Source organism: Megalobrama amblycephala, linkage group LG3, assembly GCF_018812025.1.
Source record: "Megalobrama amblycephala isolate DHTTF-2021 linkage group LG3, ASM1881202v1, whole genome shotgun sequence".
Classification (NCBI taxonomy): domain Eukaryota; kingdom Metazoa; phylum Chordata; class Actinopteri; order Cypriniformes; family Xenocyprididae; genus Megalobrama; species Megalobrama amblycephala.
The window spans coordinates 42,119,746-42,136,637 of NC_063046.1; the positions used below are offsets into that span (position 1 = coordinate 42,119,746).

Here is a 16,892-nt window from a genome sequence, read left to right on the forward strand (position 1 = left end):
GTTCCCTCTCTTTGTTGACCCTTTTCTCTGGCATCACACTTCGTTTGTTTACTGAACACATGGTTCATTTGCTTTTTCCTACACAACTTCCGTCCTTCTCTCTGTTTCTCCCTCAAGTGTCCCCTTCTGAGTTGTTGATATTCAATTCAGTATCATACCCTTTCTGTTAGTTCAGTTTATTCCTCCTTAGCTGAACTTTATAGTGAGTTTCAATGCTTTTTGTAGTCCAGTCCACAAACTCTCACACTAAGCGTTGGGACTTTCATTCAGGATTTTTATTCAAAGAAAGAGGAAACCCTTAAGACTATGTGTGGGATAGCGGTGCCCATTTTCTGTCCAAGGGAGCCGCTCAGTTAAGTTTTATGCCTTCCCAGTGAGGGAAGTTTTATTTGGACAATCAGCGAGAGAAGTTTTATTAGGGTAATCAGTGCTCTGACTGTGTTAACTCCTGTAACTCACAGCTGGCCTCATGGTTCAGCCAAGGGATTCTCCCTCGTGTTCTTCCATTCCTGCAATCAGCTTCGTTGGTCTCTTAGGAACCCTTCGTTCTAGAGCCCTCCTGTGGCAATTAAAGAGACTGTTCAACTGGTAGGTGCCCATTCTCTGCAATATTGAAACACAGACTATATTCAATGTTGAATCACAACATTTTGTCATGCATTCTGTCTTTTTCTTACATTAGGATAGCTGACGACTTGGCATTAACACTTTTGGGAAGTACACCATATTCTTTCCTTTGAAATTCATATAGCCTACATTTTAACTTAAAATATAACTTTAAATGTCAATGGACACTGCATGCATCAACACCCTGGCTGATTCTGATGTCTCTTCTTGAAACATCTTCCCAAATATTCTGTCTTTATTGAAAAGCTCAGTAAAGAGCTAGAATGAATGCCTCCAGTAGAGGGCGGTACTGCACAAATAATTAGGCTACCAGTATGGGCAGACTTGAGAGTAGCCTACGTGGACAACAAGGGTATGGATATGTTTGTATTAGCTTTCTATTTCTGCAATATGTATGATAGAATACAGTGCATATATGTATGCAAATTGTTTTATGTGCTTTGAACAACAAAACACTGCATTGAATTAGGGGTGACCCTGAATGGTCGACGATTCAAAGCTTCGATAGGTGGAGCCTGATTCGACTACCAATCTCAAAGTTGAATCTTCGCAGCTGTTATGAGACGAGATATGGGGGTGCTCAATATCTGATTTTACATAGACATACTGGTTCTCCCCCAATTGGTTAATATACAGCCTATTATGATAAAGCTGTAAATAAAAATGTGAAAAGAAAGAAGCTTTTAATAAATATTTTTAATGTGTGTGAATAAATCCAACCACCCCAGTGACAGGGTTAAATCGAGCATCTTGGCGGCAGGGATTAATTCTTTAACAATGCCTGGGATAAGAAAATCTGAATGGATGCACTTTGAAATGGTAAAAGATTATCCAAAAAACGTATAGGCCTATGCAAGCTGTGCCAACAGCTCATGTCCTGCCACTCAACAACGACAAACACCCAGCGTTAACGAGTGACTAGCGCACTATTTGAAAAGACTCAAACGGACAGGCAGATCCTGTGAAAGACTGGATTTTTTTTCTCTCTCTCTCAATCAGGTAGGGTACAAGTGATTTCAAATCATTTTTGGTTTTTTCCGGTTATAATTTGATTTTTGGATCCTGTGAACACGTTTAGCTAAGACTGACACTCCAGTTTAGCGTTTATTGCTTCTGCAGTTAAAAAGACAAAGTTGACAATTCTGGCTATACTTTCGTTATTTTAATAATTTCTTTAATTTTAATTTATTTATTGATCACTCTGGGTTATCTAATTTTGTGTCTTGTGTTTTGAATATGTTCCCCTGCACTTCAGGCGTTTTGCACTTGTGACTTGATTATTTCATTTCTTTTTTAATTATTTTTATTTATTAGAACGTATTCTGTTCTAATTCAATTCTGTAAATTATTATTATTATTATTATTATTATTATTTATTTATTTTGGTGCATCGATGTTGCGCTGTAGATTAGTTAAAGCTTGCTCGCACAGGTAATTTTGCCGATTTAATTTGATTTGCCGACACGTTAAAATGCATATCTATCTGCAGTGTGGCCTTTCTGCAGTTATTTATATATATATATATATATATATATATATATATATATTTTTTTTTTTTTTTTTTTTTTAAGGTTTACTGATCCAAAATGTTTTTATTAATTTTCTTCTATATCTCTGTGTGGCGTTCTGTACATCGTCCCAGAATGTTTCCACATTGCTTTTCATTTCAGTTTAAAAAATATAAAATCATTGTAAGTTTCGTCTATCACTTGACAGGCAGTTTGGTCGCTTTATTAGAAAATTGTTTCTCTGTGCTGTGTGTGAAAGAAAATAAAAGTTGTCTTAAGCCGCGGGTATAGGCCTCACCAAGAACACACCAAGCCGACGCAGACGAACTAGTTGCGCGTCCCGCTCCATCTCGTGCATAGTTGAGCGCGCAAGCCTTTCAAAGTAGCCTATACTCCTTTGGCCTTAAGCGCGGAAAGAGTTCGTGCGCACTATCTAGTGGAGTACTGTTTTTCAAGCACCCCCCAACCCCGCATATGATTCGACTCAGTCGAATATAGGCAATCTGATTCGACTATGTAAATCCGTAGTCGGGGGCACCCCTACATTGAATACTGCATCCCAATTGCCAGATTTTTTAAATGGGGGCCCAAAAAAGTTTGAGAACCACTGATTTAGTTCACCAAAAAATGAAAATTCACTTGCTTTTTCATACTCAAATTTTGTCCCTCAAGTGTCCCCTTCTGAGCTGTTGATATTCAATTCAGTATCATACCCTTTTTGTCAGTTCACCCAAAAATGAAAATTATCCCATCATTTACTGACCCTCAAGTCATCCTAGGTGTATATGACTTTATTCTTTCAGCCGAACACAATCAGAGTTATAGGTATTAAATAATATAGCTCTTCCCAGTGTAGTAATGGCATTAAATAGAGTATTTGAAATCCCCAAAAGCACACCCATCCATCACTAAAGTAATCCATACGACCCCAGTGGGTTAACAAATGCCTTCTAAAGTGAAGCGATGGGTTTTTGTAAGAAAAATATTTAAAAATTTATAAACTGTAATCACTGGCTTTCAAGCAATGGCCGTACGTGCATTCTCAAAAGAGTCAAGTTCCGGCAGAGGGGTGACCTCTGACCCAACGTATGATGTAGGATGTAGCTCCTCTTCTCTTATGTCGAAATCCTCTTACGTTTTTCTTTACAACTTCTAGTTTTAGACTTCTGATTCATGACTGGCATTTTGTTTTGCTCTATCATCTGTGCTTCCGTGTTCGTCAAGCTTATGCTACGCCTACGTCATATGTCCTTTGTTATACGTAGGGTCAGAGGTCACCCTTTTTTCTTTTTTTTTTTTTTACAGAATATTTGATCACACTAAAAAGTTTTACACACTTTTAAACATGCAACACAGTAAGGTGTACAATGTTTATTGTTGCATGTTGTGTACTTCACATACTATTTTTTTTTTTAAAACAATATTAGTATGTACTCTGCAGTATTGCTCAGATTTCACATTTTTGAATTGGGATCAAAGAGGTAGAACATTGAGATACAAAATGTGCACAGTTCAATAGCTTGGAGGGGAATGACAACTTAAATTTCTGTCAGTTCTTCACATAAAACTGCTGTATTTTTGAAGAGCTGTGTTCTTCAACACTTTTTCTTCTTTTTTCAGTAGACAAAAATAAGTCAAACAGGTTTGGAATGATATGAAGGTGAGTAATTTACTGGGGGTTTTTTAATTTATTTATTTTATTCCATTCCAAATTATGAGAAATGCATGAGCTGAAAGCTGTTATGATTTATGTTAAGATTAAGAATCTTGTTGTAACACAGTCCATAAGACTGAAACATTAAATCCTGTCACTTGGAACCCTGATAAAGATGGTCTTCATCCTGAATTAAGTCTCCAACACATTCAAAGCCTTGATTTTAATGACTTTTGTTTGTTGTCTTTTTTCTACCTGATAAATACAACAAAAAAAAATCTAATCTGTTCATTTCAATCACCAATTATCCTCACATTCACAGCTGACATCAGTATGTTAATGCATGTATTCATTTCAGACATTGATACTGCAGTATTTTTCTGTAAAGCTGCTTTGAGGCAATGAACACTTTGTAAAGTTCTATATTGTTACGGCCAGCTCGTTTCAAGCCACAACATAAAAAAGGGATAACACACCACCGTTCAATCAATACAAATTAATTTATTGATTTAACAGACTTAGTAACCACAAATAACAAACATAAGTCTAGGGGAAAATAAAGTGTCAAAGGAAATAACAAAATAACAATAACAAAATCTTAAAGCTACAAAATATAAGAAATGTATAAATAAAGAAGATTAGAGAGATGTCACATTCTATTCTAGAGCTGCTCCTTGGAGAATCATTCCACCAAGAGTCCTAACCTCAATGAACAACCCTGAGTCCTTATATAGTCTACACCCAATCATTATTAATTAATTAATTAATCAGAATTGACACTGAACTCTCACAGTCTGCCACCAACAGGTAGGGAGAACACTCAGGGTCGTCACAATATAAATAAAACTGTCCTGACTTGATTTCATAAAGATCCCACGTTTACTGTCAGACAGCCTCACAAGTCTTTTTAGTTTTGTTCTGCAGTTTCCTCCATGTTATTGATGACACATGTCCACTCAACTCATGTCCACTGGTCTAATTATGAGTTCAAGGAGAATTCAAGATTTGTCATCTATTTTCTGAAGACCTGTTACTGAAAAAGCTTGCAGTTTGAAAGGAAAAGGCAGCAAGCTGATTTCTCTTCTGTGGGTTTTTTTTTTTTTTTTTAAACCTGTGGAGAAACAGAATATAGAGGTCTTTTATCTTGTTTTACTGGTGAAGTCATCTCTCTCTATTTTTCTCAATATAACTGTCTTTCTCTCTTTCACGTGCAGGACATGAGCAGGTTTGCATTTTGTCCTCAACTTGTTACACCTAATATGAAACGGCACGTCCCTTCAAATAGCTCATCTAATTTTCAGTTTCAGGAGAAGCACGTTACTTACAACAATAAAGGCCTTCAAGTTCACTCTTGTGAATGACACCGGTTTCACGCATGACACTGGAGTGAGATTCTCCAGATATATTCTCAACTGACCTGTTCTACAAAGATCGAATTTATGTCTGAGAGAAAAACAAGAGCATGAACATTCTCTGACATCATGAACAATGTCAATGTCCTCTTCATTGTTGACAAATAGAGAAAACTCTGTTCTTTTTAAACTTGTGAACTCGGTGTTAAGTCTAATTTGCGTTCCATTATCCATATTGATTTCTTTCTCCAATGAAGCACAAAAGAAGAGATTTTGAAACGTTTGCATGTCCAAGCTGCTGTTGTTTATGCAATAAAAGCTGAGGACCAGTGGTGTTCAGCATCACTGATGTTAAACTTGCCATAATGCATCTTTGATTGAATGCAAAACAGTTGCTTGGAAGAAAAAAAGTCATGGCAAAGTAATTTTAAGCAAAGCAATTCTTTAATAAAAAATGAATAAGCCCTTTTAGAATTGAACTCTGGGATTTTTATCTCTGAGTGTGTTCATTACATCAGCAAACCAACTGATCCTTAAACTTAGTATACAATGACTTGCAAAAAGTATGGAGTGTTGTGCAATAGTAATCGAAGAAAACGGTCTGTTAAACTCAGAGTTGAGGGAGGGACATGCAGGACATTCACTTTTATTCTCAAAATGACATGAAACTCCACCCCCTGTATGCGCCAATTACTGGCATGCCGCACAGTTCCTTCACTTCACATCTGTCTACTATGCATTGACTGACCTGTACTAGGGCCTTGGCCTAAATATTTTCTAAAATAAACAGTGTCTGCATGCAATAATAACTCTGCGGCTGCCATTATTCTTTCATCAGATGTCTCAATTTAGAATTCAGTAATGCTAAAATGATGCCTGTGTTCTTGTGATGGGGTGAGTTTCATAATAAGTTTGTTGCAAAACTGTAAATTCCAAGTAGTTTCCATTGTTGACCAAGTCCATTGTTGGAAAGTGTTTTATGGTGGATACAAAAGAATGCCTTATCGATAAAACTTATCACTTATCATGGCTTATCACCTATTTCCTGTCTTATTTCTTTCTCTAGTAATCCCACTATTTCTTATGAGGGTGATAAGAGAGATTACATGTTCTAGAAGGGAAAGTATGGCACAGTGTCCACATTCTAATAGTAGGTGGCAGTCTAGAAGACTCTGTGAAAATTCTTTCATAAGACTGTTGAGGCACAATAAACTCATCTTCGTGGTAAAGAGTTGAATAAGAAAGATAATACTTGATGGCTAGCAGTTTAAACCCAAACCTTCCTTTTGCATCACTTTTATAATGTCCAAAATTTCCTCATAAGTTTCTCAATGTTCTTCCTCCTCTACTTCTTATTAGGTGTTGAAAACCTCAGAAGTCTTTTTCACTTCAAATATTCTTTATTAAATTAAAAAAAACAGAAGCAGTTCATTATGACTTTTGTACCCATCTGTATATTTACTAAAGCTCTGTGTGTTTGCTGCACTGGAAGTTCAACATTAAAAAGTCATTCATGAAGGACTGTGAGAGAAAACCCAGATAAAGCCTACGTTTACTTTGATCTGAGTCCAAATACATTTGGCTGTGAACTTCTGCAGTCAGACTGACCCAAACACATATTACATAACATTTTAAAACACATTCAACCGTGTTTCTTAGTCCTACTATATCGCTCTTAAAAAATGTTCTATGAAGTTCTATATAAAACCTAGGGTTCTTGATTCAATTGTAAAAAAAAATGCCAAAAAGGTTCTATATAAGGAGAAATGTCTTAAATGATATTCATGTTTAAGAGGTTATTTAGATTGTTTTCTTCTGATAAACTATGAGCTGTTTAAATGTCAAAATGCCAAACAAACAAAATAATGACTTTTCAACGATATCTTGTAATGGCTGATTTCAAAACACTGCTTCGAATCTTTTGTTTCGAATCAGTGATTCGGATCGCGTGTCAAAATGCCAAACTGCTGAAATCACGTGACTTTGGCGCTCCGAATCACTGATTCGACACAAACGATTTGAAGCAGTGTTTTGAAATCGGCCATCACTATATATCGTTGAAAAGTCGTTATTTATTTTTTTTTTTTGCGCACAAAAAGTTTTCTTGTCACTTTATAATATTAAGATTGAACCACTGAACTCACATGAACTGTTTTAAATATGTTTTGAGTACCTTTCTGGATCTTGAGAAGTTCCGTGGCATTGCTGTCTATAGTGGCCTCACTGAGCCATTGGATTTCATCAAAAATAACTTAATTTGTGTTCTGAAGATAAACGAAGGCCTTATGGGTGTATAACGACATGAGGGTGAGTAATAAATTAGATTATTTTCATTTTTAGGTGAACTAACTCTTTAAAATGAGAACAATACAGTAAATGAATTGAAACTAAATCCATAAAATGATACCCCTAAAACCTTATATAAACAAAGCTGACAGAACCCTTTAATGTTCTATATATAGAACCCTTTCTTCTAAGAATATACATAAGATTCTTGCTCAACTGCAGAATACACAAAAAAATCTCAATGCTTGTCAGTTCAGGAAACAATAGTCTCAGCCTCAGACGTCACGCCCACAGACTGTTGGCTGAACGTCTGATGCATATGGCACACTTATCTGGAAACACTTTAGGGGTTTCGAAGTCATCATCTGGTTGGTTGAACTCTACAGGATGTCCTGGAGACATGTGTCGCGTTCTTTAATGGTCCACCTGGAAATAAATGCCCAAACTCCCTCGTAGAAGAAGAATGCCGTCGTGTTCACAACTGTCCTAACGAGCGCTTACCAGGTTCAACTAAATGCTGGATTTTCAAAAGTATGTGAAGTTCGCAGCTCCATTGTTGCAGTAAACTTGCACAATGTTCTTGAAAGAATAATTTATTAGATGCATGCCGGTCTGTTATTGTAGGGACTTTACATTTTCACACCCCTAAACATGACGCAGAACAAAATGAAATGTGACTGGTTGCGTTACATGTCAGTCATGTAGTTCTCTTGGGTGGCCCTTGGCCAATGGAAGCTGCGATAGAGTCCAGACCTTCTGCCATCACTCTGAAGGTCTGGCTATGTGAGACTAAGGAAACAATAAATTATTCTGGACTGTTTAATTTCCTAACTTTGATGACACCTGATTATGTCATATAAGTCACACTTCATTCCTTAAATCAGATGCTTTGGTGCAGGACAAAACGATTCTGTCGATTCTAAATGTGCTTGTGTGTCAATCTGTAGAACCAAATCAGACAAAGCAAGTCAAAGCAGTGGCCAGTTGCATAAACTGCTTAAACTAGTCATCTACATTTTTTCTTTAAAGGTCCCGTTTTTCGTGGTTTTTTGAAGCTTTGATTGTGTTTATAGTGTGCAATATAACGTGTTCATGTTTTGCGTGTAAAAAAACAGTATTTTTCACATAGCCTAATTTACTTATCTGTATACCGCTGTTTCCACTGTCATAAAACCGGGCTGATGACTTCCTTGTTCTATGAAGTCCCTCCTTCAGAAATACGTAACGAGTTCTGATTGTGCCAGCGGTTCCTGTGTTGTGATTCGACAGCAGCTTAGCGAACCTTGCCCGGAAAGGTCACGCCTCTTACCATAACGTGGAGATGCACACGCTCAGTGTTATTGTAAACATGTCTTTAATTTTACCCTATCAATTTGAGCCGGAATCAGACCCGGTGATTGGACTGCGGGATGAAAATAACAGCGTTTCGACGACATGGCGACAAACACACTCTACAAACGCAACTCTTGTGTATTCCTGTGGGCGGAAGTTAGTCAAAAAACTGTTTTAGTGATGTCATTAAAGAAGGAAGTAGAGGGATGTAGTCCAAACTGGCCGTTCGATGTAGGCAACTTCTGTTAAATAAAATATCTCGCTTGGCATTGAACTTTGAGCTTTAAAATTTTACAGATTTTATTTATACTCTAACAACAACATTACACACTAACTAAAGTTTGAAACATGGGATCACGAAGAACGGGACCTTTAAGACTGGTCATAAATTTTTAAAGTCAGTTACATAAAAAGGTAGATCAGTATCATTTGAATTGGAAAAAACTGGTTACTTGCTAGCTGGTCAAACTAGTTCTTAAGACACAGTCTTAACATAGTGGCTAAGTTTATGCAACTTACCACAGAACATTCTAGATCTGTGAGTCTCAGTTACAGACTTGGCAGTTTTGCTCGTGACTGGTCTCGACTGAGCTTGTGCTTTTCTCAAATGATGCATCTACACCATTGCGTTTTGATAAGCAAAACCACATCTTCTTGTCTGTGTGTGACAGCTAGTCAGGCTCAGAGAAAGCTTAATCCATTAACCACACACAGGCATTTCACACATACCGCACACTCTCACTCATTAAGAATAATGGGGTCACTGTGTATGATGATGACACTTGTGACTTTCATGCACACCCTTGGTCTGAAGTGAGTATACTTTGTAGTTGTTTGGCATGGATAATATTATTATCTGTGCAGCATGTTTCATAAAGTTTCATGTGTTCATTCAAGACTGATGCCGATTAAAGCAGCTTTCAAACTAGAAGCAATGGAATATCATAGTACTTTTCTCGATGGAGTCTAGGCTTTCGAGTAATGATTAATTGCTTCAAATCCTAAAGGTGAGAAATTATAAGGCCCCCTGACCTTGTTCTGCAGGACTTGTTACATAATGAACTTGGCATCGTGACAGCTTTGAGAACATTTTTATTGATTCCTACAAGGTCTCTGGAAAAGGCTAAATTGTTTTGTGGCATCATGAGCCAGAGAGGCCACGCCATTGGTCAGGATGAAGGCGTGTCAGCTTGTTCAAAGAAATATGCCACGTCATCGATACAGGTTGAGCTCCACACAGCCATTTCTCTTCTTCGGCTATGTTTTTTGAGTTGATTATAAACAGTCACAACAATGACTGAGGCAAAAAACAGGGGCCCCTAACACACCTTACATTATATGTGAGGTTGTAAATATTATGCTTATCTGTTCGTCATTTTGTCTCGTGTGTACCTTGAACCGCTGGGCTGATCACAACAACAGGCTACATCAAATAACAAGCACTTTCAGAGAATAAACATATACTGGAAATGATGTCATGAATTGCAATGATGCCAGGCTTAGGTGCCATTGAGTAATTTCATTACAGAAAACTGGCTACAGTATGACGGTGATCAAATAAAATTAATCATTATCGAAAGATATTTTTATTCATTTATAGCTCTGAGACGGTTTTGACGGACATGATCATGTGTGGGAAGTGAGGTGCTAATATAAATAGGACCTTCTACCTAATGTGATATGTTTGAAATGGATCATAGGTCAACAGGGGTCGTGATCTTTGTTCCTGAGGTGCCCTGGTTGGTCCTGTTCTTAGATTAGGTCTAAAATAAAGTGTGCTTGACCATTCTAACATATCATGCTCCGACAACTTGGGGTGAATGAGGGGAATGTTGAAGGATTGAATTCTTAACTTAACTTGTTATGTAACTTTAGACTTGAGCATTTCTGCAATGTTGACTCAGGAATGCTCAAAGTGGGTCAAAATATGTTAAATTTCAACAACTGTTTTTTTTTTTTTTTTTTTTTTTTAAATACACATCCTAAAATTCTAAATATTAATATTACGCACCATATGCTTCTTCACGAGTTCTGCTTTGTTCATTCAAAGGCAAAGAGAAAAGGTTATCGTCACCATGTATATAAAAGTTCACAATTTCCATATCTGAATCATTGTGAATTAGATTAAATAAGCCAAATACACATGAACCCACATGACAGTGTTGATATTTGGATGAATGGTAGTCACATGCGTTTGTGTTGTTCGACCATCCATAAATCTAATCTCTGAAAACCACCAATTTCGAGGTTGTCAGGCGCTCATTCAACATCTGTTACTCAAGTTCGAGACCATGTTGGCCCACCCTGTCCGGGGGCGGTTGCGTCAGAAGGTGTGTGTTCCGCTTTTCATTTGCGTCAGAACGCGGGGAGGAGCGGCGGAAACTGAGGGTCTATAAAATACCGGCGACGTGAGCAACACTTCAGGAATTATTAAAGCGTTTTTATTGATCCTGCCTACCCGTTAGACGTAGTTTTGTTTTATTTTTTGTTTCCTTGGTCGTTCGTAAGCATATCTCTGTCTCTAACATCCGTCGCTATAGAAACATCGATATTTCCTTTCCGTATTTGTGAAGGACCTGACCAGCGATTTTAAACATGTTTCCTGAGAGCAGCACTGGGTAAACTAATATTATTTTTTCAGACCTAACTTTCTAATTGTACTTTCTTTCTTTTGTCTTTTAAAAGTGTATATGTTTGAGTTTTCTATTTCGATGGTGAATGTAATATAATCGCTCAATGGCTCCACTGTACAGGGGGTTGGTTAGTTAAAGCTGACTTGTTATAATTTATCCATTAATTCTTTCATCATCAGTGTGAAATTGCGTTTAAACGAACCGTCGCAGTGAGGAACACGTGGTGATGCGCGGGCGCTGGCGTGTCTTGAACAGCTGCCAGCTAACGGAACTACGTGTTTTGGTATCATTATGTAAACGGACGTTTCAGGGTTTAAGTAAGGGGGCTCGCTTTGAACGCTTCGAATTATTCATCTGAAAAGGGTTTGGTAAAAGAAAAAAAAAAATGGAATTAGGCTATTTTAACTTTTTGTTTTACTATTTTGTCAGTTGATTATATTGAAATGCTTTTGAAAATGTATATTTTCTACAATAAAATGGTAAAGCGCGCACACATATCAAATACAACATAAACATAATATAACCTGCCACCCTACATATGTTTAATTATTCATTCATTAATATTGGTCGACAATTAGCCTATACCAGTTATAAATGTGGTATACCATCATACTACCATTGAAAAAATGACTGACAGGTGTATTTAAACTCAATACTAATAATATAAACTTATATATTATATATATATATAAACTTTGACTATTTTCACATTCTTTTAGATGTTTTGACAATTGGTTGTATTAAAAAAATATATTAACTACAATTAAATTGTTTTTTTTTGTTTGTTTTTTTATGATGATGATGATGATAACTTTGTTACTGTTTTCCAAACTGCAAAGACCATAGTACTAATCATAAAGCTGCTCTGTCACAGAAAGTTTATTTCAGTAGTCAGCCTCTCAAATTACAGTAGTCTGTGTCAAAAAGTGGCTCACCTTTCAGATCTGCCAGGATATTTTTATTTGGTATCTGCAGGCTTCATAGCTATTCAATTCTGTTACAATATTTGTAGTCTATTCCTACTTTATGATTTAGAATATGTTCGTTAAAATCAGTGATGTTGAAATGTTATGTGCCCTGTGGGGGAGGTTGAGGAAACTTTCTTCTCACAAGAGGTTTTGCAAGAGAATAAAAACAACCCATATGTTATGTCTATCTAATCTACAAATACTCACATGATTTAATAAGTCTAGACTTTACTGAATAAAATTAATACTGTCAGCTACAAGTCAGGACAGTATGAGCATAACCAATCATAATGATGCTTTGCTTTGGCACGCACATTTTTAACAAAATCTGAAAGGTATAAATCTGTGTGTATTTTTCTGGCCATTGAGTTGCTCTGCTCTGTCTGAAATGACTCCCGGTCAGCTGCTAATAAACCTTATTACTGCGAAGAGTATTTTGGGCGTGATGTGTCTGATGCTGCGCAGCTAAATCAAGGGAAGCACTAGAGATTTTAGCAACACTTTGGAAGTGATACTGTGGAAGAAGTGGTTCGAGTCCATGGTCGAGCCATCACAGGAACTTGACTTCTGGACAAATGTGTGCAAATGCACACAAAATCTTGTGTGTAGTCTCATAATTTTTTCCACTCTCTCATTGCAGATACTGCTATGAGGATTGCCAGGCCACAGCTGACTGGCTTCTGTCCCAGACTGCATTGCGTCCTTTGGTGGGCATCGTGTGTGGCTCAGGTTTGGGTGGACTGGCTGATGTGTTGAAAGACCAGGTGATCTTCAACTACAAGGACATCCCCAACTTCCCCCAAAGTACAGGTGAGTGTTTCTGTAAAATTACCTTGTAATTACCTTGCCATTATTTCTCTTATTTTTTCCTGAATCCGTGCATTTGTTTCTGTTCTGCAGTGCACGGTCATGCAGGTCGACTGGTGTTTGGCACTTTGAAGGGTAGATCATGTGTCTGCATGCAGGGAAGGTTTCATCTCTATGAGGGATATCCCATCCAAAAGGTACAAACACCTCATAATACTTGCATCCTACCTTATCAGAGTCCACAAATTTTTTACCATGTAAACAATATTGCTTTTTTTTTTTTTTTTTTTTTTTTGTCAGTATAACAGCTAGATTGTATGGAAGCTTGTTTCTGCCACTGAATAAAAAATGGGGGGAAAAATGTGATTCCCACTATCTGACAATTCAGATTTTTTTTTTTTTTCTCAGAATTGCATGATATAAAGTCGCAAATGCAAGTTATAAAGTCAGAATTGCATGATATAAAGTCGCAATTCTGAATTTTTTTCTCACAATTGGGTTTTTATCTCGCAATTCTGACCTTTTTTCTCACAATTCTGAGATATAAACTTGCAATTGCAAGTTAAGTCTAATTCTAAGGGAAAAAAAGACTGACTTTTTTCTCAATATTGCAAGTTTATATCTCCATATAAAAATTTTGAAATTGCAAGGAAAAAAGTCCAAATTATGAGAATTTTTTATTCAGTGGTGGAAACAAGCTTCCATAAGATTGAGAGGTAATTATGGCTGTATTGCTGGATTAGAGATCCAAACAGTCTTCTTGGTTACTGATCCAGGCCTGAAAGTTTCTGTGTATTTAAATATCACTAAAATTGCAATTTACACAGAGTTTATGAACCTTGACCTTAAAATTCTTCTTGACCAGGAACTAAGTGCAGCCATTTTTGCTCTACACCACTTGATTAATCTAATTGTCCAATGACCTCATTTGAAAACCTAGTTAGTTTTAACTACTTGTGTTTTGTGTGTGATTAAAGCATAAACTCTTTGACCCTGTAGAATGCAAAGACCAGAACACTTGTTGGTTTTGCATTAAAACTTTAAAGGTGTGATATGATGTCTATCTGATGCTCGTATACTTGAGAAATGTTCTTGCGCTCCATTGTGAAGTTCCTCTGAGCATCTCAAACTAATATTGTTGTTATGCTCCAGATTACAATGCCTATGCGGATATTCAAACTTCTGGGTGTGGAGACCGTGATTCTTACCAATGCTGCTGGAGGTCTGAACCAGGACTATAAAGTAGGCGACATCATGATCATCAAAGATCATCTCAACATGCCTGGATTTGCTGGAAACAACCCACTTGCGGGACCCAATGATGAAAGGCATGTTTATATGTGTTGCAGCACTGCCTTTTAATTAACACTCTCACGCCATTGAGCTGTTTTGACATGCAGATTCCACACATACTCCTGTAAATATTGTTCATTATATAAGCCTTAACTTACATTGCTTTTTTTAGGTTTGGCGTACGTTTCCCCTGCATGTCTGACGCATATGATCGAGAACTCCAGCAGCTGGCGCTTGACGTGGGTTCGGAGCTTGGTTACAGTGATTTCCTGCGAGAGGGCGTGTACTGCGTACTAGGAGGACCTTCGTTTGAGACTATTGCGGAGTGTCGCATGCTGCACAAGCTGGGAGCTGATGCTGTCGGTAAGTGCTCTAAAGCCTCTCTTAAAATCTAATCAGAAAGTGTTGTTATAGTTTAATTATGCATTTCTCTGACAGGCCAAAATGGGCGTTCACACTGACAACAATTTGCTGTGATTAGGGCTGCACGATTAATCGGACGAATAGAAAAAAAAAATTGAAATTGCGCTTAAACGATTTGACGTATTTTGCGGTTATTATGAACTATGGCTCTAAATGCTAATCCATCTGAAAGCACTGCGATTTTGAATCGCTTATAATGTGAATTTGAAAAAGCAACACGCCTCAAACATCTTTCCAGACATGAGAAGCATTTATTAACATCTTGTCCAACAAAAGACAACATTTAATAACATTACATTTTTACTCCAAACTCACTTCAGAACGGCAGTTGAGCGACCTTCTGTAGGATGAAGTGGCTTCTTACACAGAATAAGGCAGTCATGTGTTTATTAGTAATGTTTAATCTATCAAAACGTTTCAATCTTATATTGAAACATATTTGCACTTTCTTCACGAGAGAGCCCTCTGGCTTTCAGATGGAGAAGCATTTACTACTGATCACAGAGCCGTACAGCTCTGACAAGCTGCACATTAAATAATCGCAGCCTTTGCCAAATCACGTGCAATAAAATTGCGATAAATCGTGCAGCCCTAGCTGTGATTGGAAGTCATTCATTTTCAGACTTTTTAAATGCAACTAACTTCATGCAAATGAGCAGTGATCCAGTGACCAATGAGAGTGCAGACACTGCTCACATGGTCCACCTCCTGATACAGCTGGATGAAGTTGCTGACGGTGTGAACGCACCATAAGTTATTGTACTGTGTAGTGAAACTTCTGTAACATTGAAATAAAAAGTAATTAACTAAACATGATTTCTTATGTGAACTAGTTTAATAACCAGACTTTGTCTGTTTTAGGCATGAGCACTGTTCACGAGGTGATCGTGGCACGTCACTGTGGGATGCGTGTCTTCGCTCTGTCTTTGATAACTAATAAAGCGGTTATGGACTATGACAGTGAGGAAAAAGCCAATCACGAGGAAGTTCTGCAGACGGGAAAACAGAGAGCGGAGCAGCTGGAGAGGCTGGTGTCCACCCTAGTCACTCGAATAGAACACAACAACAATTACGCCTAAGACTGTTCTCGGACCAGATCACTGTCATCAGTCACAGACCAAAGAACGCTGATTCATCTGTGAACTAACATAACCGATATGTTTTCAAAAACCATGTTATACAGGTCAATTCCATTTATCTCACTTATTTATAATGTATTGAATCTTATTTTTAAAAAATACATTTTGTAAAGCCTTCATTTATTTTTGGTCCCCCTGATATTTTGCACTTATGTACATAAACCTGGTGAACATGAAAGTGCTTATGTTTCTCTCTCTCTCTTTTTCTCTTTACAAAGAAAAATACAAATAATTGTTACATTCCTCTGAATTCTGAACTAATGTTTATTTCTAACTTAAAAGTTTACCATTTGTTACTGTGTTAATTTAAAATTCTGTGTAATACTTTGATTGCTTTGTAGTATTTGTCAGTAGATGTACAGTAAATGGTCTATCTTGTGTATTTTTAATATTATTATTAAAAATTGGCTATTTATTATTAGTGTCTCCCTCTCGTTTATGGTGGAAAAGTAGGTGTTGTGTATTGAACTTCATATTACACATACATGGGTCTTTCAAAAATGTTTGAAATGCTTGAGTTGTGTGTCCATAAAGGGGTGATGGTGAAAAATTGAGATGGAAAAAATATATATATTTCAATGTCTTTGTATTTGCTCATTAAACTTTTATGATGAAAATAATGAGGTGGTAAGAAAATGCTTTTGTGAGTGAACGCAAAGTTTCTTGAAGGAAAGCAAAAGTTTTGCAGGAAAACGCAAAAGCACTGAAAAACAATTTTTCCTCCCATCTCATATTTTTTTCCATTGCTGTGTTCCCTTGGGGGCTTTATGTACTGTATTTCACCCCAAAATCAAAATGAAAAATAAATTATATTTTGCAAAATGAAGGGTCATTATTTTCTCATTTTCAATCATTATTTTTACTCTGTTG

At 36.9% G+C, this 16,892-nt stretch overlaps 1 protein-coding gene across 1 annotated transcript; it reads left to right on the forward strand.

Moving 5' to 3' along the window:
• The first annotated feature begins 11,136 nt into the window (after nucleotides 1-11,136).
• Nucleotides 11,137-16,844, forward strand: pnp5a (purine nucleoside phosphorylase 5a). The gene is made up of 6 exons (XM_048185498.1): nucleotides 11,137-11,377; nucleotides 13,001-13,170; nucleotides 13,261-13,364; nucleotides 14,320-14,495; nucleotides 14,633-14,823; nucleotides 15,745-16,844. Exons 1-6 carry the CDS (start codon nucleotides 11,355-11,357, stop codon nucleotides 15,960-15,962), a joined length of 882 nt encoding a protein of 293 aa, XP_048041455.1. The 5' UTR covers nucleotides 11,137-11,354; the 3' UTR covers nucleotides 15,963-16,844.
• Nucleotides 16,845-16,892: the final 48 nt, after the last annotated feature.

Bases quoted from the DNA above. Each gene is read 5' to 3' on its own strand.
- pnp5a (XM_048185498.1), top strand. From the start codon at position 11,355: ATGTTTCCTGAGAGCAGCACTGG. The intron at 13,365-14,319 runs GTACAAACACCT...GTTATGCTCCAG, and splicing joins AGGGATATCCCATCCAAAAG to ATTACAATGCCTATGCGGAT. The intron at 14,824-15,744 runs GTAAGTGCTCTA...TGTCTGTTTTAG, and splicing joins GCTGGGAGCTGATGCTGTCG to GCATGAGCACTGTTCACGAG.